This window comes from Schistocerca piceifrons, chromosome 2 (genome assembly GCF_021461385.2).
Source record: "Schistocerca piceifrons isolate TAMUIC-IGC-003096 chromosome 2, iqSchPice1.1, whole genome shotgun sequence".
Lineage (NCBI taxonomy): Eukaryota > Metazoa > Arthropoda > Insecta > Orthoptera > Acrididae > Schistocerca > Schistocerca piceifrons.
Window position 1 is genome coordinate 664,773,243 of NC_060139.1, and position 24,330 is coordinate 664,797,572.

General features: G+C 41.9%; 1 protein-coding gene across 1 annotated transcript in view; it reads right to left on the reverse strand.

The window, feature by feature from the left end:
- The window catches only part of LOC124775727, a 118,994-nt gene that overhangs the window by 29,099 nt on the left and 65,565 nt on the right, over positions 1-24,330 (reverse strand). Inside the window, exons 2-3 of the mRNA XM_047250554.1 lie at positions 14,044-14,908; positions 12,260-12,603 (exon numbers count right to left, since the gene is read on the reverse strand). Of these exons, the coding sequence (XP_047106510.1) occupies positions 12,260-12,603; positions 14,044-14,908 (1,209 nt within the window). The remainder of the gene's footprint in view (positions 1-12,259; positions 12,604-14,043; positions 14,909-24,330) is intronic.

Below are 24,330 nucleotides of genomic sequence, written 5' to 3' on the forward strand. Positions count from 1 at the left end.
TCTGACACACCGGTGTCAATGTGTTCTTTTTTCCATTTCCAGGAGTGTAGATACAAGTACTACAGATCCAAATCCATTCAAATCAATCAGCCCAACAGATAAAAATTACGAACTATAAAAGCTCATACGATTTAGAAGTCACCAAGGTACCAATTAGGGCGCAATGACGCATAGCTGCAGTCGGCCTCCAATGCGGGGGAACACATTTCACAATACTTCCCACAATAGCGTAGCGTGCAGCCATCCAAGCATTCCTAGCCGTATAACCCCTTCCTCAGAGGCTCTCACCTCAAACTGCTACTACTGCTGCTTCTATATGTATGACAAAATTCTATTAAATATACAGACACCGCCGAGGCCACTTTAAAGTTGGATCACCTATACTCTGGGCGAATTATCGTATGACACGCTCCCTCTGGTCCTGTTTAGTTGTCTCAAACACTGTTTTCTAATACGCTTTTGTACAACGCCAAACATTTCCTTTTTCTGCCACGACTTCGATGCCTGTCTCACGTCCTAAACTAACATTAAGACGCCCTGATACACGGCCTCTCACAGAAAACTAGACATCGCACGGTGTAAATCATATTCTTACGGCCGATAGCATAACACTGGATGATTTTAAATAAAAGACAATGATAGGATAAGGAAAGTAGAAGAGGAAAGTAGAAGAGTTTGGCTGCGTTGTGGAGAACTGCCAAACTACCGTCCAAAAGGGATTCACGACCTCTACATTTAAACTCATATGTCACAGTGCCGGAAAATATGATGGCTCCACGTTCCATTTCAAGCGATTCCTCATTTTGCACTCACGTACACAATCAATGTTTCACTGCTAGCAACCCCCAGAAGTTGTCACCCATCCACAAAACATTTTCCCCAACTCAAACAAGCGTTGTCAGTCAGTCAAAAAATGTTCAAATGTGTGTGAAATCTTATGGGACTTAACTGCTAAGGTCATCAGTCCCTAAGCTTACACATTACTTAACCTAAATTATCCTAAGGACAAACACACACACCCATGCCCGAGGGAGGACTCCGCACAGTCCATGACTGCAGTGCCTTAGACCGCTCGGCTAATCCCGCGCGGCTCAGTCAGTCATTATGTGGTAACCAACAGCGCACCAATGCACGGATGGGATGGAAAAGACACCACACTTGATAGCGCGAAGAATTTTACAGTAACTCCAGCACTGGCCAATCATGTGACAGCATCTTCCCCCAATTTCACTGTCATAGTTAAACCATCCCTTCTCTACTTTTCGAGTTTCATTGCGAACATGGATAGATGACTACTCAGTACGCCCGTTCACAGTTAATTCTCGAACACATAAATCATCGAAGTATACCAGACAGCGCTCTACATATTTCTAAGACCTCGAGCATAGTACTTAATTTACGATCCATCTCTTTGCGTATGGGACTCACAGAGCATTCTCCCCGTCTCAGGGTAAAAGACCATCCTCACATAGTCATCGACCAACCCGCCCTGAAGCACCGTTAGAGAAGTAACCTCCAGCCGAACAGAAGAAGACCGCTACACTCCACATCACGTGAATGGATAGAGCTTTCCGAGTCCTAACCCTTCTAAGTGCACGAGATTTCTCGAGATGTGAGCATGTCGAGGAGCTTAGCACTCCTTATCGATATATTTTGATTAGATTATTATTCTCTTGTGAAGATTCAGAAATCTGTTGTGAGTTTTGCACCACTTCCTGGCGAGAAGAGCAAAGACTTTTCAAAATACTTAAGATCAAGAACAGAGTTCGCACTGCCACTTAATTGCCACTTACGATTTTTCTTTCGTAGCTTCTATGGTTTAAAATGAGTCCTTAGTAAGATTCTCTCACCTTCTCTATATTCAATAACCTTACTTACCTTTTTGTAAAATGCTTTCTTACGGAGGTTTGCATACGTTGAGTTTCCGTACTGCGGCCGTTGTGTACTATCCATTGGATTGTACCGTTGTTTATTATTATCCTTCGGTCGAAACTGTCCATTTCCGTAAGACATCTGTTGATTTTTGTAGCCGCCAGACGGTTGGTAGTAAGCTTCGCTACCGCGCGCTCTTCCCCCATTGCCATTGTTGACCGCGTAACCTCCACTGTTTCGCCTGCTCACTTCATTCGGAGCGCTACCAGCATTTGTTACCGCGTCTTCGCGAATCAAATCCAATTAGTCCAATATGAAACAAAATGCTTCGGTATCGTCCTCGGAAACATTACCTAATATCTCCCTTATAGAGATTGGCAATTTAGGTTTCAAAATCATGATCGCATCTTTATTTGTAATTGGCGAGTCGCGGAATTTAATTTTTGCTAAATATTTTTCGAAATACCTTCTGAGACTGCCGTGTTTCGAATTGAACATTTCAGCACTGAACACTTCTTTTCTTAAGCGCTGCTGAACATCATCACTCCAAAATTTGTTCAGAAACATCCTCTCGAATTCAGTATAGCTCCTGCACTTGTCTATCATTTCTATTCCCCATAAGGCGGCATCTCCTGTTATATACCCCGTTACAAACTGTATTCTTTGCTTGTCTGTCCATCTGTGCGGAAATACTCCAGAGAAGTTTCGCAAAAATACGATCGAGTGTATGTCACGTTTTTGCGCGTGAAAGGTTGGAAATGTTTTTTGTTTCAATACGCTTTCTTCCTGCATTTGCGTTATGGGTGTTGGTGGGCTGTTCACTTCGGCGTAGTTATGCACTGTGTCTGTCGGACTCTGGTATGACGTGTGATCAAGTGGAGGGCTGTAATGAATTTGCCTATTATCATTTCTGTATGGGGAGTGATTCCATTCGCTACCCAGCGGATGTGAGGGACTTCCCACTTTGTTCTTTAGTGTCTGCACCTCTTCAATGACCTGCTGCTTCCATTGAGGACGGTCTTGTGCCAAAGTTCGCCTTATCTGTCCTAGCTCAGATAACACGGTGTCTCCCGATTTTCCTGGTTCCGCCAAATATCATAAGTAACTTCCCTTACTACTTCCTTCAGTTCTGTCTTTACTTTTTTTTCTGTCAGATAGTCTTTGGTTTTTATCGACTCTGTGTATTGGTCGGATAACGCTTCGGCGTGAGGCTTTACCGCAATTTTTACCTGCTCCTCTACGTCAAGTGATTCTACTTGTTTCGTTAAATCATTTATCTCCTTTCCCATTTTAGTGACAACCAGTTTCACGGCGCTGACCTCCTTTGACATTTCGTTATGGTATGCTTTTACCGTGACATTAATTTCACTCTTGGCAGCTCCTAGTGCTGCATCAAATTTGCTAGATACCTGTTTGATCTCAACCTCAACCTGTTTACGGATCTCAGTTTTCACTACTTCGATCTGCCCGCTTATTTCCGACTTGACCACGCCCAACTGGGTATTCAGATCAGTTTTCAAGACGGTAGTTATTTCAGTTTTTACTGTGTCAAATTTTCCATTTACCACTTCAAATTTTTCATTTACCGCATCAAATTGTTTATTTAAATCGGTAAAAGCTCGCATTAGCTCTTTTTTGTTTTCCTCCTCTCGTTCAGCTCTCTCTCTCTCTCTTGCTTTTCGTTCCTTTTCTAACCGTAATTGTTCCTTTTCCCTATCATTATTTGCCATCCAATTTTGGATTTGAAGGATCATTGCATTTGTGTCAACAGTTGGGTTGCTACCCGCGGGAATTGTTTGGTCTGTGTCAATCACATCACCGACGTTTGCCTCCGCCTCCACTCGCATGCTAATTGCACGTGAGCGCAACGAATATTGAGTGCTGTTTATATCGTCACTGTCACCTGCTGTCGGGAGTAATTTCTGTTTACCCTCCGCCATCTCCGCGGTGTCTGTTTGTCAACAGTATTACGTCAGCTACACGCGATCAGCAAAGCGGTTCGACTGTCTTTTGCTTGTGACGTCAGGTCACGTGCTGTCTGTCAAGTATGGGAGCTGTACTCACCTAACGAACGACTGTGAACTGAAGCGGAGAAGACAAGATGGAAGACGGGCACACTAAACAACTGAATTAGCACACATGTAACACGACGCCATATTTACACATTGAAATCAAAACTCAACAAAGGGATTTAGACACTACGTTGCAAACCCTACTAAATTTTAAGTAAAAAAATAATTTTAAGTTGATTTTTTAAATGTGGAGATTAAAATAAAAGGAAGAATGGTAATGTAGCTCGAAAGACAACTGTACTACTGAAGCGTCACAACTGCATATGAAAATTTTTTCGTAATTTACGTTTGATGTCTTGAAAGTCGGCAACTGGATACAAAATTTCTCCGTTTTCTGCCGTCGACTCGTCTTTCCTCTTTGAAATTTTCATCCTCAATTTTTTTAAGCGCGTAGCGTGCACATGAAAAATAAATGTATTGTTAGCTACATCTATATTAGCAGCAAACACAAGAGGACTGATTTTCATGATTTCAGTCAAGTGTGGTGGGCGCCAAGTGTGGTGTTTTTGTTTTTTAATTATATTTTGATTAGATTATTATTCTCTTGTGAAGATTCAGAAATCTGTTGTGAGTTTTGCACCACTTCTTGGCGGGAAGAGCAAAGGCTTTTCAAAAACCTTAAGTGCTGTCTGTCATATCTTATATGTCGCCTGAAATCTTTTGCAGAAGGCGTAGCGTTCTCAAGATCAAGAACAGAGTTCGCATTGCCACTTAATTTATTTGTGTCGTGATCATGTTCGATCACGACATAGCAACTACGAACAGAGAAACCTAAGGGACCAGACCGAGCTGGAAATTTTCTTTGCTATACTACACTACACATTAAAAGAAGTTGGATTTAAATCACAAACAAGGTAAATAGCAATGCACCTTCTGCATTAACTAAGACGTTTGCCGACATGCAGTCGGTTCCTGGTAGCTGTATGAAAACTATAAAAACACCATCATTTGTGTTGCTGTCAATAGGAGATGGATAGCATAGAAATACTTTAAGTAATAAGCAGGCACTACTGCATTTGAGAGCACAACAACTTATTTAATTACCTTAGTCAGTATCACTAACAATACGTTCCGTACAGTTTCAATTTTCTATCTTTCTGGCTGTTTCCTTAAATAAAGTGCTTTAACATCTTCGATATTTCATCTTAGATGCACACATAAATTCTTACAGATCACTGAACAATAGTAATATTTTATAATAACTAATTAGTGATTGCGGACCACGCCATATACGCGTCCACCGTCTTTAAAAAATATCACGACTGTGTTAGCGGAAGAGGATTACAATTCTTCAGCTGTCGAAAAATATGAAACACAAAATATCTCTATCGATACAGTTTATGAGCAATTCTTATTCCGCGCCGTGGTGCATAAGGTATTCTTTGAAATATCAGGTGGTCGCTGCTCAGCGACGATCTAAGAAATTTTTTGACAGATTGGTTTTATGAACGTGCATGGTTAGATTATTGAATGTAAGTTTATTTAAGCTACCGAAACAGATACTAATATTAAAATAGTAACAGATTTCATATAGGTACGAAAAGGGGTTCACTACGCTTTCAACTACCTAGTATCAACTACTTTTCAAGGTCTTCCAACTGATGTGGAAGTGATCGCAATACCTTATGTCGGCGAGTTGATAGTGTTCAAAACACTGTTAACTCGCCGACATATGGTACTGCTAAGCACTGGTCACAGATGCTAAAACCCTTGGTGGGTTACGGTCCACACCATGTGAAAAACTCGGCTGAGTTTATGAAGGTACTACAGAGCATGCGGCTGGTAAATGAAGACCTAATAGTCACCTTCGATGTGACATCCTTATTCATACGAGTACCAATAGAAGACTCCCTAGCTTTATTCGAAGAACACTTTGAGGATATCATCAAGCTCTTTCGCCATATGCTAACCACCACCTATTTCAAATGTGGTGGGAAGTTCTACGAACAAATAGATGAATAGATGGGTAGGTATGGGCTCCCCGCCCCGCATCAGGGCTAGCCGATCTATACATGGAGCACTTCGAAAAGCTAGCACTGGACAGCGCTCAACACAAGCCAAAAGCCTTCTGAAGGTACGTTGTCGATACTTTTGTAGTAGTGGCCACATGGCAGGGACAAACTGCAGAGTTCCATCAACACCTCATTGGTATACATGGAAATATCAAATTTACCATGGCGATAGAACAGAAGCTTACCCTTCGTGGATACCCTGATCACAAGAAACATGGGACACACCGTGTTCAGAAAGAAAACACACACGGACCTCTATCTTAATGCCGACAACTGCCACCACCCTGCGCAACGCAATTCTGTACTCAACAACTTAGTGCACAGGGCCAGGTCCATCTGCGATAAGGCAAGTTTGCCAGGAGAATTACAACACCTCAAGGACACCTTCAAGAAAAATGGATACAGTGAGACACAAATAAGAAGAGCTCTGAAGACCGACCACAAGAAGAGAAACTGGATAAAGACGAAGCAATGGGCTGTGCGTTCTTGTTATACGCGGGTCATCCAGCGGCCAAGATCGCGAGAATTCTCAAGAAACATAAAGTGAAGACCGTTTTCCGCGCAGCGGGAAAATCAAAGACCTTCTCATTTCAACCAAGGATCCACTAGGTCTGACGGCACCTGGTATGTACAAGATCGGATGCGATTGTGGGATGCAATATATAGGACAGACGCAGCGCTGCATCTCACAGCGCCACAATGAACACATCAGGCATGTAAGCTTGGGTCAGACCAACAAATCTGCTGTGGCGGTACATAGTATTGACGAGAGGCACACCTTCGATTTCGAGGACACAAAGAAAATATGCAGTACAAACGGATTTTGGGACTCAGTAATCAAAGAGTCCATAGAAATACGGTTACACGACAACCTAATCCACCGCGACAGTGGCTACCATCTCAGCACAGCCTGGGAGCTTGCAACAGTCGTTCCTAGTCTATACGTATGTGTATGATATTTCATTGAAGTGTCATGAAGGTAGCTCTGTCTGGCAGCATAGGTTAGTCTTCAGAAAGTGAACTTTAACGTGTAACTTAGACCAGTAATGCCAATAATTGAGCCATGTCTATTTTGATTAGTACTACAGACAATTTAGATTTGGAAATATTTGATATGTGAGTCCATTGTAACTTGTAAAGTTTGTTACAATAATCGAACTTTTCTCACTAACAAGCTCCATTTAATCTGTAAGTTATATCAGCAGTACCAATATGCAAGCCATAAGTACTTTATGTAAGCCTACAGAACAATTAAGCTATGACAGTAGTGCCACCTGTGTTAGTACTCAAAATCTTTGTGATAAATAACACAAAAAATTTTATTTCGGTCTAAAGACTGAATTTTTGTTTACAGTCAGAGATATCAACATATTACGATAAGCAATTTGCACATGTCTTACGTGTTTTGAGAAATAATTTTATTTTGGTGCAAAGATCACATTTTCGAGATATCGAACTTCCGTGTCTCTATGGAACATTGGCCATCATTCTCTTTAATCCTTTTGTGTTTACCTTTCATATTTGGTACATTAGGAAAATATCATTTATGTTAGAGAACAGTTCAGTTGTGACAGTATAAGACTACAACACAGTGCCTCATAATTCTCACTTCATTTATTTTTTCAATACTAATACTATTTTCCGAACAAAAAATTTGTATTTTACTAGTCTGTTAGTATATTTGTTGCGAAATATTAAAAATCAGTATTGTAAAATTCTATAACAGAAATGGTGGCCAGGTTAGGGATATTGCATTGTGTAAAATCAAAACAGTTTGTTAACAGTATGACACTACCATCACTGAGACGTGAGCTCAAGTTGAGCAAAACTTCTAGCTAATATCGTAAGGCTTATTAATTAGTTCTGGGCGTTGCTTCACAAAGCCTGACGACAGACAACATTATTGTGAGTAATGTAGCTCAGACCACACCGCATTACGTGTTGCTAGTGGCTAATCAATACTGTTACGTAGTAATTAACTGTCATCTGTGTTTTTATAGTGATATTTTCTTTTGAGCTTCCATGTGTGTAGCTACTGTTTCCGCCTAAACTCGTTTCAGTATTTGTTACATAATATTTCTTCCACACAGACATACATAATTTCATAACTTCTGCTCAAGCACGAGCTGGCGACCATAAATAATCCTTGAGTAACTAACATTTCAACCAATCTCAGTTACTTATTTAATCAAAAAATTAGCTAACTACGCTAAATTATTCAGCTGGGGCACAAAATCTGTTCCCGATCATTGTTGATCAGGTAGGTATTTATTCGACAATGGTCAAGTTAAAATCTTGCTGACATTGTATCGCGTAGCATTTGAACTTCTGAATTAATGCCTTTTCTGTGAAGCACAGAACGTTAACTAACATTAGTTATTAATAAATCGATGAGTATGGTTAGTTTATAACAGTAGCGCCACACGTGTTTTGTACTCAAAAGCCTTATATATTTTTATAAATATTTCTGATTTGCTCCAAAGATCAAATTTTCGTTTGAAATCAGAGATACAAGTGTATTAGCTACAACAAGCAGCTCGCGTGTGTTTGGTATTCTAAATCATTACGTATTTTGATAAATAATTTTGTTTTGGTGAAAAGGTCTTTACCTCTTACGAAAATATGCAGTTAAATGATGCAAAGCACTTAACTTCTCATCAGTACTTTTAGTACTGTTGTTGTACTAAAGTCTAGGAGATGTGTAAAACTGTTGGGTAAACATGCTGTCACAGGCAGATCGTGGTAATAAAAAAACTATTTTAGTATTTAATAAGATCGATTATATTTTTATAGTGTATAACATGATGCATTGTCGTATTTCCTCCTAAACCAGTGTTTGGTGAGCCTCCTAAACCAGTGCTTGGTGAGGTGAAGCATTTCTAGTACTGAAAAATTTCTAAAAACGTCAAATGATAGAAGATCGTTCTTTGTACCATGACTAAATTTCCTCAAGTAAGCCTGAGAACGAAATGTTAAAATCTTTACGTGTTTTGATACCAATTATAGACAAATTCGATCGGAAATGAAATAGCGAAACTTCATTTGAAAGTCGACGGTCCTACTTTAGGCGTCAAGTGTAAGTTACACATTAATTGCATTTTTCCAGTAGCTGACAATTACAGAATAGTAATTCAGACCGCCTATTTGTTTGTGTCAACTACCACTGTAGCAAAGTATTTAACCAACATGTGTTTTTTACTGGTAAATGCTAGTTCATGTTCGTTTTAGGATATAACCTCATTTAGGGCTAAAAAGAAGTGTCAACTGTCTGTTCAGAATGTTATTTTTAGCTACATGTAGGAGTAGAGACAGAGATGAAATTTACTGGTGAGACACTACAGTGCATGACATAAAAATTTTTTTACAGAAGAAGAAAACAGAGAGAGTAATGCAATTTGCTTACGAGACAGTACAGTATTTGACATAAACTTCTTGATAAATAATGCAGATGTGGAATTTCATGCAGTGTGTGTGTGTGTGTGTGTGTGTGTGTGCTGTAAGCGCGTGCACGCTATTGCGCATTTCTGAAGAACATTTACTGTCGTTCGCGTACTTCTGAATGTGATGCAAAGTTCAGATCCCTCTGAACACGGCCAAGATGGCGGCTGTAGGGGTAAACTGTGATTGGCTGCTGCGTTTAACTTTCTTCTTTCATCATGGTCTAGGCCATAGGTCTGTTCCGTTTTCCGTTTTTCTTGGGCTTCCTACAGATCTTGTACCAAGAGGTCTGAAATTTAATGGTTGTTTTGGTAATCTCGAATTTGTTATTCTAGGTAGATGTTCTAGCCATCTTAGTCGACTAGACTTGATGTTCTCATTTATCGCATGCATCCCAAACTCTGCACTTATGTATTCGTTTCTTAATCTATCTGACCTTGTACAGTCCTTCTTACCCCGTAGAAATTTGGATTTTACTTTCCTGCTTTTTAGTAATTGTCCAAATTTCACTGCCAAACAGCAACGCAGGGGCGACCATTACCTTACAAAACTTAGTTTTTGCGTCTTTCCAACTTTATTTCTCAATGTTGTACTGATTGTTCTGCATATGATTTTATATTTCAGTAGTTTATCTCGAATGACGAATTCGTTCTGGTAGGTCATAATATTTTACTGGTAACTGAATTGATTAACTCGCTTTTTTTTTTTCCTCCTAAGATAACGGTCCTCAGATTTTTTGCCTCTTTGAAAGTCATCGCCTCAGGTTTTGGAATGGATATTTTCATTTTTTAGAAATCTTTTTAAGTCTCTAGATAGATCTTTATAGCATAGTTTCGCTATCTTGTATGAATGCGACATTGTCAGCTAAAAGCAACATATTAAAAATGTGATAGTTTCAGGCGTGGATCAATTTGTTATCTCCAGGTCTAAATCATATCATCAGTATATATATTAGAAAACTGTACCCTTTTTGGACACATTGATTTATAGCTATGTCTTCATATCTGCTGATGTAGCATGCTTAAGCTATATTCTTATTTTTGCACCTCTATATAGGCAGCTTTCTATCACCTTTATTATTTGCTAAGAATATCATTTCTTGTCTAACTTGTCTCATGAAATTTTTCTACCTACATGTTCGAAGGTTTTCTCTAAGTCCTTAGAGGCGATGTGTCTATCTATATTAAACTGTCTTTCTTTCAGTATAGCCTGCTTAAGTGTACCATAAAAACATAATTAGTGCAGATCTCGGTTTTCTAAAACCGTTTTGTTGTTCAGATAATAGATTTTCAGCAAAAATTTCTAGACATTGTTTTATTATCGAGGCACACGTTTTGTACGCTGTGTCTGCTATTGTTGTATCACTCTAATTATTGGATTCATTTCGTTTAGCTTTTTGAAGACTGATATGACATATGCAACTGCCCAGAGTTTTTGGATTTGCCGTTTTTTCCAAAACATAATATATAAATGAAGAAGTGTTAGCTTAAAAAATAATCCCCCATATTTATACAACTCTGCATTTATACTGTCAGACCCTGTTGTGTTTGGGTTCCAAGTTTTATTCCGGGCCTCGGTTAGTTCTTGGATTGTTATGAGATCGCCGTCATGTGATTTATCTATTTCAGGGGGGTCATACTCTAATTTTTGGTTGTCATTACACCAGAGCTGTTTATAATTGTCTTCAATTGTTTTCCTGACTGATTTATACTTTACTTCTTTTCTCTCTATATTCTTGTTTCCCAAATTCTGTTTTCGCTTGTAAATGTATGGAGTATACATGTTTCCATCCCTCAGCTGTTTTCTTCGCTCCATTTTCTTAATCCTTCGTATGTCCTCCATTATTATTTTTTTCCAAATGTTCATTTGCAGCCCGTTCAATACATAGCTTTATATTTTGGCATTCGATTTCTAAACTATCATTTGTCTGGATAAATGTTTAGATTCCTCCTCAAGGATTGCCTCGTTTTATGTACTGTTATACCCTGGAAGCTATGTTGGAGGGAGCTTAAGCTCCTGACTTGGTCATCCATGCCAGATAGGTCAAAGGGTTGGGACCAGACGAAGGTCAGTCCACAATGAGACCTCTCATTGTGTGCTGCTTTCAGGAGGTCTCAGACACAGGACAGAAAGGGTTCTTGATGAAGTCAACCTTCCTGAAGAAAATAACCTCAAAGAAAAATTGATCAGCTGCTATCTTACAGCTAGGTGATTGGCTTACCAAAAGCTAGGGCAAGTAAACCTCGATAAAAAAAATTGCTATCACGTCATGAGACCAAACGGTGGCAGCACCACCAAGTGTCTATCCTGGCTACAGGGTGGCATCCCATACCTTGGACTTTAATTTACTCATACTCCTCAAAGAACCCAGCTGTACATTACATGTAATGGCAGATAAAATGCTAGACTGTGGGGGTGCAAAGTATGTGTGTATATGTGTGATAGAGGTGATGTTTACTGGCAAGGTAGAATTATTGCTGGTGTAACTGTGTACCAAGTTTCTGCCGACACAGCATCTCGCCCCTGCACCTACTCGACTCATACGTTTGACGTCATATATACCATACTGAGTTGTATATGTACTGGCGAAAGGAACTGTGTTGGTCAGGCTGATGCAAAGGCTCCATAGCCACACTACCTAAGATATTACTCTCAAATAACATCGTCAAGCAGTGAAGAAAGCAATTGCACATTCCTAGGTTTCACAAATTTCTTTATTGATTGCAGAACTTTATGTGAGCTTGTAGCATGTTAACATTTTATTTTAGCTCTGGTAGACCTGGAAATACTAATGATCAGACTCAGCTTCCTAGAAGACAGTTCTTCTCAAAAATTGGCGTCAAATACTCGGCAAAGGATAAATACTCAGGGTTTGTATAGCATTTCTGTAATAACTTGTCCACATTGGCTGCAAAGCTGGGTGACGATGTATCTTGATCAAAATCGACAGCTGCTAGGTTCAGCATAACGGGCAGCACAACGTAGGTGCAGAAGACCCCTACTAGCGCTAGCTGCTCCATCTCTCTCCTTAGCTGGTTCAGTGGGTAGGCGACCGCCTGTTCCTGCAGCCCCAGGGCCCGCAGTGTGTGGTGCAGGGTGCGGTGGTACTCAGACAGCAGCAGGTCCGTGTGCTGTTGCAGAACCTCCAGGCTAGCGCTAGTGTGCAAGAAGTATTGCAGGTCCTCCGCTGGAGATCCGATATGGGCTCCCTGAAAAATCGAACAGTAATCAATTAATCACTCACCAACACAAGTTACAAGCTTTTGTTTACTAGTGAGGCAGTTCAAGAATGAAATAAGATGGCATAACAACTTGAGGAACTTTGATATCATGAATTGCACCTCTCCACAACTAAATATGGGTCACTGCACTCGCCATGATGTGTCTGCATCATCAGTACCACCTTATTTTCCTGCTCCAACCTGTTCACATCCACAGTTCAAACTATGATGGGACATGATTTAATGTCGTTACAGACTAAGCATCAGTTCCAATGCTTGATGAAGCTCAATGGAAATGAGTTTTGGCTTTGTAAGGAACCATCACGACATCAAACTCAAGTAATGTGAGGAAAACTACAAAAATCGTCAATTAAGATGGGAATTTGCAGCCTATTTCAAAGAGGACTTCATGGCAGAGTGCAAGCAGTCTCTACAGAACTACAAAAAAGCCAAGGAATGAGAGAAGGCAATGCGCTAGATCTTTCTCCATACCTGCAGAACATTTGAGGTATTTAAACAGTTCCAGAAAGGAATGTACACTGATTTAATGATTTTCTCCATTCCTTTGTTGGTGTAATGTATGTGCATCACATCAAATCAAGTGCTCTAGAAACTCTCTCAAAATGAGGATATCTTCATTACATTGAAAATACGGTAATGCCTTTGGGTTGGATGTATATTAACGAAATTATATGAGGCCATCAAGAAGGTATTTTAAAAAATCAGCAGTCAAATTCATTCCATTTACGATGTGGTGGTGTTAACTGGTTTCATTTATAATAACCATAAACACTCTAAGTTTCCAGACCACAAGAGAAGCCAGTGCCCGGAGCTGCCATAAGTTCACAAGGACCAGGGGCTGCATGTGGTCTAAAATCCGCTGAACTTCAAGCATTATGCCAAAAATTCAAAGATGTGTTAGGCTGGAGCAGTAAATTAAAGAAAGGTTGCTTGATTATATCGAGATTTAGTTACCCTATACTCCAGACAATAAATATCATATGATGAGTACTGTGCACTGTGTGAACGCTAAAGAAAAATACACTGTGTACAGAGTGTGCAAAATAAAATGGGCTCCTTAAGATAGCTACCCCAACATACGTCATCCACGTCCAAAGCAGACGATGCAAGTAAGGTTGCCTATGTTAAGGTGAATGAAATATATTCCAGACTACTTACGTCTATATAGTACGCTAATAGTATGTTTTCATGCATGTCATACACTGTACATCACTTCTAACTTCTGAACTTTCAAGATAAGCATGGAACGTTATCTGAAATATCAACAAAATTTGTAGGAAATACGACTGAATTTTGCATGCTAATTTCCTAAAGCGATGGTAGCATCATCAGGAAATGATTTATGTGACAGCCATAAAAACTGTTTGGAGCTGTAAGTCAGTTTGATAATATTACTGTGGTTATTACCTGATAATCGTAAAAAATGACTTCGAGCTCCTTGTCTGAGTACCGGAACATCATATTGTTCTTCTGGAAGTCCCCATGCAGCATAACAGTGAGTTTGTTGTCGCACCTACTGACGGCGTCAACAGCTCGCAATAACAATTTGTCCGCGAATTGCAGGAACTTATCCTTATACATGCGGAACCACGGATAGCGGCTGAGTATTTCAGCCATCTTGAGGATGGTGGTCTTGGTCTGCAAGTGGCGCAGTGGACCCTGGCTGGAGCCAAAGAAGACGGACTCTCTTAGCAGGGCCTCAGCCTGGGCATCCTGGCAAGCATTTCTCGTGGTGGCAGCGTGGAGGCGCGCCAGCCCACGCATCGCGACCAGACAGTGCTCCAGATCCAGCCCGCGAGCCGAGGCGGCGCTGGAGGCCTTGCGGAATCCCGCGGCCACCACGTCCTCCAGCAGCAGGCAGCCGCCCCCGCCGCCGAACAAACCCGGGCAGGCGGGCCACAGCGGCCGCCACGCGCCATCTTCAGCAGCCTTCAGCGCCGCCTCCGCAGCGGGCAGAGTCCTCGTGTACAGCGCGCTCTCCCTCCGGAACAGCATGTCGGAGCTGAGCGCGCCGTCCCCGCCTCCGGGCAGAGACGCCTTCACCACAAGGCTGGCCACGTCTCCGCTGAGTGTCCGCCCCCGCAAAAGCAGTGTCTCGCTCATAAAGCCGCCCCCGCCGCTGCAGGCGTTCTTCACCTGGATGCTGTCCTCCACCACATCGAAGCCTGCCTGTTTGAAGGCTCTGACCAGGAACTTGCTGCACGCCCAGTCAGGGTGGGATTCCTTCTTCACTGTTTCTAGCACCATTTCTAGCAATGTTTCGCTCAGGTACCTGCAAGTAAAACATAGTTTTCACTACAAATTCATATTGCTCTTGATGTGGCAGTCAATCCAAAGAATACTTAATGAAGTTCTCCACTCTAGTCTAATCGGTGAAAGTCTCTTCATCTCTGTATAAATACTGTGACCTACAGTACATCTATTTGACGTCGTCGGAGGTTCGAGTCCTCCCTCGGACATGGGTGTGTGTGTTGTCCTTAGCGTAAGTTAGTTTATGTTAAGTTAAGTAGTGTGTAGGCTTAGGGACCGATGACCTCAGCAGTTTGGTCCCTTAAGAATTCACACACATTTGAACATCTATTTGAACCTATTTGCTACAGCAAAGACTTGGTTTACCTCTGTGAATTATGGTCCCCACACAACCCACCATTACCAAACTGACGATCCCTTGTCCTTGTAGGATGTGTTCTATCTGTATATTCCATACTCCTGTCAAGTTTCACCACAAAGTACTCAGGTCAGTGTCTCTGTGGTGTATCAAACTGGTCTTCAGTGTTCTTCCACCATATTTTGAAATTTTCTAGTCTATTCTTGTCCATAGAGTTTACCGTTAACATTCACTTCTATGCAGGGATAAACATTGCCAGAGGATGAAATGGCGGTCGGTAGGTACCATGACCTGTGGATGTTGTTTACATTTTTACGTGTAGCTCAAGGAAATAGAGATTATGTTGACTTAAGTGGAAAATTCAAGATATCAGGTTTCTGCAAAGGCGAGAATGAGGTTTGAAAAGAAAAGTAGCAGCTCAGCATTTCACATTCCCTTCATGATATTCAGGGTATGTGCTCAGTTAGACAAGCGTGTGGACGGTGCCTGCCAGCCACGCCTCCGAAGTATTGTCAAAACCTGCTCTTCGTTTTCTGCAACTTTCAATTGGGCTCTGATACACCAAACTTTATAAACTCATTCCGAATGCTTTACATATGTCTGCTGACGTCAAAGAGCAGAATAGTTTATACCAAATTTTCCCAAACGCGGAGGATCTGATTAATTGCGTGAATATTTTGTACGTTTCTGAAGACTGTCTACTACCACACAAGAATGGGACATAATGAATTTAGACGACACTCCTAAAAGGGGTTCACTGTCTACCCATCAGTCAGAAGCAATCCCAAAACGACATTCTCCGATGAAATATTCTCTTAAGTAGCCAGTAAAATCAGCCTGAATCTGGGAGAATGCACGTTTACTCACCTGGTAAACCAGTAAGTAGCACGCTGGAGATTCTCTGCCTATGACTGCTGTTGCTTAGATGCACCTTTATATAACGAATCTTTTGAGCGTTTATCTGCTCCCTGATAGTTCGATTAATTTCTGTCCTTGGAAGCTAGATAGCTTACTTCTGATTACGGGCTTTTTCAAGATCAAGCAACCAAAAAAAATTGTTTATGAACGACGGGGTAAACTACAGATCTAATCGACAAGTTGTTATCACTGAGTACTGTTACCGGTTAAATCACTTTTTCCAACAGTTCACCGAGCGAGGTGGCGCAGTGGTTAGACACTGGACTCGCATTCGGGAGGACGACGGTTCAATCCCGCGTCCGGCCATCCTGATTTAGGTTTTCCGTGATTTCCCTAAATCACTCCAGGCAAATGCCGGGATGGTTCCTCTGAAAGGGCACGGCCGACTTCCTTCCCCATCCTTCCCTAATCCGATGAGACCGATGACCACGCTGTCTGGTCTCCTTCCCCAAAAACAACCAAACAACAACCAACCATCCAACAGTTCTTTGACCCCCAGTAAGATACTGCATCGACTTCTATAAAGTCCCACGCAAATTTTGTACTTGTATCTCTTTAAGAGGAAAAGACTGTCGCTCGTCTCTGAGTGTTGCCCAGTGCCAAAAACCGCTCAGCTATCCCTCCGTGTTGTGTAGGGCTACAGGAGTGTTGTTGACTGCATAAGAAAGGACACAGTCAGACAGCATTTCGTCTGAAGCCAATCACCAAAAAAATACGAGAGGGTCGTTATCGATAGTATGTACAGAGAGCTCTTCAGGGAAGAGTTATAGAGTTTGCGTACAGTCTCAGTGAGAGTGGGCTAAGACCGCAAAGTAGACCAAAGTAGCGGTGAACAGATAAATTCGTTGAAGATATCCGTATTGCTGACAAACTATTAGAAGACGAACTGGGTCAAAACAAGTGATAAATATGAAACCATAAAGCTAACCCTAGTTTCCAATGGAGAAGGTTGGGAGGAAGAATAATATCGCCCACCTTACACCCATCTTCCAAATTTGAAAAAGGTCGATTTTTTTCCATTTTTACTTTACAGTTTATTTTTTTTATTTTAATTGGTTGGCTTCCATAAAATGCCCGAACACCATACCAGGACTGGAAATGTTATACTGTAGTTCGCCTTGGCAATTCAGAGTATACATTAGTGTAAGTTTTATTGTGGTACTAAAGTTACATAGGCTTAACAAAGAACAGATTTCAACATGAAACAGATTTTTCATCCACAGTGTCCCGAAACGATTTAAAAAACCAAAATGTAACACAGGATATGCAGAAATCCTACTGATAACACCATAAGAAATGATAAATCGCCGATGGTACACACTTAGTATGTTCCCATTTCAATCCATGTTAATGGCTATGTATCCAATTTAGCAATAAAATGCGCTTTTGTACGTCCTGTAAGAAGCTGCGGATAGATAAAGTCTAGAAATACCATGTAGACAGAATATGAGAACGCATTGAAGAACCAGACTTAGGTATTACAGCCATACGTATAGATACACCAGTATTTCGACACATACATATAGGAGGTACATAGTGATATGCATTTATAGGCTGAACGTTCCTTTACAATTCTCAGATGAAATGATAGCTTGGTTGCTGCATTTCTTAATTTTCGTAATACTTCATAAACGAACTCTGAGCTCCTTACACCCAACACAAGGTAATTGTACACGAGTGCCACAAAAAGAATACACACTCGAGTGATATAATGACTAATTCGTGAGCACCATGATAATATTGCTTCTGTAGCCCATGCTGACATTCTCAAGTGTTCACTACGGCCGCTCACGATACGCCTGCGCGACAAACCGGTGAGAGAGCTGCCTAATCGTTACATCCCACTGTTTTACGTTACCATTACTTTATTTCCTGTACGCACTGTGGAATCTAGTGTAAACACCTTCTCTTTTAGGTATCCCCCGAGGGAGCAGCCTTTAAGCCGATTGGGTTGTGAGCCTGAGGAAGCAGACCGTCAGTTATAAATCTTTTCAAAGAAGAACGTACAGTTCAATGGTCTCCAAGGCGGAGTTTGATGCGATTACCTCCACGTCCCCGCCTATGTCGTACCTGTTCATTTTGCAGCGTAAATATTTCACCTCTGCTGCCAGCTGGGCCGTCAAAGAAAGTCTGCAGAATTTTGATGATCTTGAAGAGGAAACGGTCATTAATTATGTGCTTTCTTACAGCATACAAAACTACTGTAGTCGAAGTGCTAGTGTGACACGTGCATGTTCTGTTACAAGTTGTACCTTTTCGCTTTGCCAGCAACCAAGAGTCGATCCGCACCACCATCAATATCCAGTCGTCTCATCAGACTGATACAGAATTACACTTCCTTTTGTTTAGTACTTAGGTTTATACTTGCTCCACATGTTTGTTCTAGGACTGATATTTCTCATCAACCAGATTATACGTTGACTGTTTCTTCGTATCCGAACTTACAACGTATTTGATGGTGAGAGACAGGCAGGAAAGGGCGTGTGCAGGGCTAAAAGGCCACACTGCTCTCCAGACAAGTTTATTTCACGAAAGAATGTTAGCTTATTGCAATATTCGGCACTATATAACTTACCCACAAATGAAAACGAGACAGACGAAAATATACTTGAGTAAACTGTTTATTCTTTCAAAAGTAATCGCTATAGCTGTTAATACATTTATCCCACTGTGAGACAAGACAACCAATACCTTGATGGAAAAACATTTGAGATTGCCCATGGAAACATGATTGTGCGCAGGCGTGCACAAGTTGTTCCGAACCAAATCGACGGCCACGAATGTTTTTCTTCATAGCTCCAAAAGTATGGAAATCGCATGGGGAGAGAACAGGACTGTACAGAGGATGTTAAAGAGCTTACCAGCGAAACTCCTGCAACGTACTCTAAACAACAGTCACTCCAGCTCCGGAAAAATGATGATGACTGCAAGGGCCTGCTGCTCAATGACATTCTGGAACACGGCGCCACAATAAACGCACAGTGGTACGTGGACACTTTGCAAAAATTTAAGCGCATCAACAAGTGCAAACTCCCAGCACTGTTGACCGAGTAGATCACATCATTTTTCGTAGGATAATGTCCGCCTTGACAAAGGCTGTTTCGACTACGATACACATCCTTACAATCCCGATTTCTCTACATGTGATTTCCATACTTTTAGAGTCCTGAAGAAACGCATTCGTGGCCGCAGTATTGCTTCGAAGAGGTCCACGGCTGGGTGCAATCATGACTACTTTTGAAATAATAAATGGATTACTTGTATTGTATTGTATGGAGCTGGGAACATAGAAACGACGGAGAGGCTTCGTCCCCTCCGTAGCCCTCAGTGTTACCCAACCTCACAACAGGCTACAGCAGTCCACTCACCCAACCGCCGCCCCACACCGAAACCAGGGTTATTGGGTGGTTCAGCCCCCCAGTGGACACCCCACCCCCCCGGAACGTCTCACACTAGACGAGTGTACCCCCAATGTTTGCGTGTTAGAGTAATTATGGTCCACGCGTACGTAGAGAAAGTGTTTGCGCAGCAATCGCCGACATAGTGTAACTGTTGAGGGAACCAGCCCGCATTCGCCCAGGCAGATGGAAAACCGCTTTGAAAACCATCCACAGACTGGCCGGCACACCGAACCTCGACACTAATCCGCCGGGCGGGTTCGTGCCGGGGAGCGGCACGCCTTCCCGCCCGGAAAGCAGTGTGTTAGACCGAACGGCTAACCTAGCGGGCGATAGATTACTTACTTTCTTCCATGTGTCTCGTTTTCATTTGACTTCCTCATAGGCTACGAAGACGCTTCATCGACAAAGCACTGCCTTTGATAAACTCGGAAAGTTCTTCAATCCTCAAACACTCTTTAAAACAGTTCTCTTCAAGAAACTAATTTCGACTGTCGTGTATCAGGCCATTGCTGGAGCTCACGAGAAACAAAACCTGCTTGCTTCCCAAGACGCCATCAGCTCTTCTCTCTGAACACAAAAGAGTGGCCCACTACGTCGCGCCCAACATTGCTTCAGGTTGACATTATATTTGCGTTACTCCTGTCCGAAATATTTGTCTCAGTTTTAACATGTTTAACAGGTCGGGTTGGTGACAGCAGACGACGCAGACTATTCGATTCGATTGTTTCCTGCTTCCTGGAGGGACGTGTTCACGAATTGGGCGTGGTGTGCTCGGGCATTATTATTCTGAACGATAAATGCGCCGCTAATGTTGATTTTCGGGCTGGTCAAGTGTTTGGAGGACCCGTCCCTGGCACTGCATAATATTTAAGGTACATCTGAAAGTAATGAGAGACGTCCGACATCGGTACGTGATGTCGGGCCAGAACATAACTGCTAACCTCCCAGCTGAAAAACAAGGAGAGCATGCCTAACACGTTCGTTGGTACCTAGCCTCCTCCGCACACATCTTTGACGATCAACAGGCCTCAGACAAATCCTGCATCCGTTGGTGACGAAAATCCTACACCTCTGAGCGAGGTTCCACTCCAGGCGTTCCCATCCTCACCTTCTTTGTACACCACGTTGCTCAGGGTGGAACGGGAAGCGGACAAGGGAGTAAGTGAGTTTAATGTTCTTCGTAATGGGCGCCTTGAGGCCAAATTGATCGTGTAAAGCCGGCCGGAGTGGTCCAGCGGTTCTAGGCGCTGTGGTCTGGAACCGCGCGACCGCTACGGTCGCAGGTTCGAATCCTGCCTCGGGCATGGATGTGTGTGACGTCCTTAGGTTAGTTAGGTTTAAGTAGTTCTAAGTTCTAGGGGACTGATGACCACAGCAGTTAAGTCCCATAGTGCTCAGAGCCATTTTGATCGTGTAAATCGATTGCGTTCGTAGATATGCAAGTGCGGAAGACAATGTGTACCTGTGTGTTAAACATGTTAAAATTGGGACAAATATGTCAGATAGGATCAACGCAGATACAGCATCAACCGAAAACAACGTTGACGACAACTTAACCTCCAAAAACGGCAACGTCAGTTCTGTACCGGCTAGCCACAGTTGGTAGGTGGCAGCCATCAGCCGTTGCTCTCGACTGTGGACGAGCAACATGAGCCAAATGTTCAGTGGTCTTCGCCACGTTATACCGGTTATTGTTCGATTCGACGACGCTGTTGACAATGCTAATTATGCCGGTAGTTACCCCTGCTAGCGAACCTCCTCACCGCGAAGTGACATTGCGTGCATAATCTTTGGTCCAAGCTACCTTTTAAGGCATGACGAACAGCTTACACACGCCATATTGTCCCTTTCTCAGCTGAATACAAAGCACGTTCTACTGAACTGTCCATTCACTGCCATAAGACAGGTGACCGTAAAGCGGTATCTCCAGAGATAAAAAATATATTGACAGAGAGGTTTCCAATAAACGAAATAAAATAAAAAGGTCTATGTGTTCGGTGAGGGAAGAGAAACATCATTGAGCAGTTTGTTACGTCGTCCGAAAGCATAACATTACATAGGTGACATACAGAGGCCATGACCTGCTGCTATGTAAATTTCATAAGTATACTAACGCATCCAATGTGTAATGCTTCTGTTTTAGATACTTGAAAATGCCGAAATTTTACAATCGTCCATCAAATAAAGAGAAAGTCTGCTGAAGGCATCAAAAAATCATTAAAAAATAATGAGACGAATAAATTACCGCCCTCATGTATCAAAACAGCAACGGCACTCTTAGGTTCACAAGGCACAATTATTTGTAGTACATTAGCCTTCTGCGCTAGTACGGTGCTATGCATCTTCATCTTATGCATGCACAAAATCTCGGAGTAAAAATATCTTTCAGTTTCAGCTCTTCGTTTCAGATACTCCTATACACACCTAATCACCGAGCGAGGTGGCGCAGTGGTTAGCACACTGGACTCGCGTTCGGGAGGACGACGGTTCAATCCTGCGTCCGGCAATCTTGATTTAGGTTTTCCGTAATTTCCTTCAATCGCTGCAGGCAAATGCCGGCATGGTTCCTTTGAAAGGGCACGGCCGACTTCCTTCCCCGTCCTTCCGTAACCCCAAGAGGCCGATAACCTCGCTGTCTGGTTTCCCCCCCCCCCCCCCCCCCCCCTCCAAAAAATGGTTCAAATGGCTCTGGGCTCTGAGCACTATGGGACTTAACATCTGAGGTCATCAGTCCCCTAGAACTTAGAACTACTTAAACCTAACTAACCTAAGGACATCACACACATCCATGCCTGAGGCAGGATTCGAACCTGCGACCGTAGCCCTCCCCCAAAACAATCCAACCCTCACCTAATGGCATTTATTTATTTACGTACTGGTACTTTAATTTAACACATGATTTTTAAAGAAAATCTGTTGAAATTTCTTTATCTCATCAAAAATCTTCTTCTCTTTCCTGATGTTTCCGAGTACAACGTATCGGGAAAAACCATTTGAGTCAGTGTTAAGACAGGAAGTGACGCAAGCGACAAGAGGCGATATCTGGCGCCATGCTTATCTCTGGCAACCGCGTCCTCAGGTGTCTCGAATGTGGGTCAGAAACCTTCCAGCATATCAGTAAAGTATGCATTATCATCGTCTGGGGATCTGTGAGAGTCATACCCTCTCCACAGTTTGTTGACCACGAGATCCTAATCTTTCCGTTTATAACATAGCACAAAGTGGTGTACCGAATGCGCCAATGGCTCTTACAGAATGTATCATTTACGCCACAGGGAGCTGATTTTTTCCAAGCAGCATCACCTTAACGACCTGCACGATTCACGATCCATTCAGAAAATTTCCTGACCAAAATTTCCGACAATAATTGTGGCAAGTCTCTACGAAGACCTAGTTGCCTATTCGAATGCTTATAGGGTTAACTGTTTTACTACGCCTTTTCTGTCTTACACCAATTCTCCAATTATGGTCAATTACCGCTTTCCTCCAGGCTGAAATTTCTCATTCAAAAATTGAAGGTAAAAAAAAAAAGGGTTTAACGTCTCATCAGTGAGGTCACTAGAGAAGGTGCTCTAGATGTAGCGAACGGGCGGTTGCTTCCCGATAGAACCATCTTGAATATTCAGATTCAGCAATTAGATAAACCACACAAAACTAAATTTTGACAGTAGAAATAGTATTTGCACCCCATTCATCCCAAAGACGAATGGCAGCAGTAATTATGACCTGTCTCAAGCATCAGACTGCTGTGACAGCGACTCAAGAAATCAGCTGATAGCTTCTTTAAAATACAGCAATTGAAACCTATACGAATTACTGGACGATGTTCTGATGTGGGTACATGCACAATAATAATTAACGATGTGTTCTCGGGCATTCAGCTTGTATGTGTATAACAGAATAGTGCATAGTGCATGCTGATGGATTTCGTAGTAATACAGTGTATGCAGTTAATAAAAGTGCGATGTTTTTTCACGGTTCATGTTGGATCTCATTCTTTTAAAACTCAACAGCGTGGGCGCTCTAACTTCCGTTTCTAGGTTATGATGGGATGGACAGGCAAGTCTCTTGTCCATTTTTCATTTGCTGCATCAGTGCCAAAGAGGAAAAATTTTTGCGAATCGATTTACAGACATCAAATACTCATTGTGAACAGGAAAAAACAAGAAACGTCCACCATTCACAATGCTTTCACTGAATAAGACAAAGCGTGTGTTGTGACAAAGAAAACACGATTCATGGGTACCGTGCACGCCACCAACTTAATAAACAACTTACGTAGCAGATATCGACACCGTGGCAACATAAATGAAGAATTTGATCGATATTATTCGGAAATCAGAACATTTAAAAATTTTAATGATTTAGTATATTTATATCGCTCGTACGTAAGCTTGTTGGTGAATGCGGTCACATTCCCATCCCGCGTCTTCTCTTCACCTGACGGTAAGGACGGTGCGAAATATTTTTTAAGAAGTTCATAACAATAAAACCATCTTTCTCACGTCGTCACACATTATAGGCTTCAAAAGAACTGTCTGGTAAATACAAGAATCCATCATGACTTATTAAATTGTACTGTAGTAGGCAGCAATGTTCCCAGAACGCTTTCCCCTCCATGTCGTTGAATAATATCTTGGTGCAATGAGAAATCCGTATCTCTTAATTTACCACACCAATATGTAACTGTCGTGCTAACGTTATTTCAGTTCCACATTAGAAGTAAAGCATCTACCTTAAGCAATCTATGTTTCAAAAAGTCTTAGA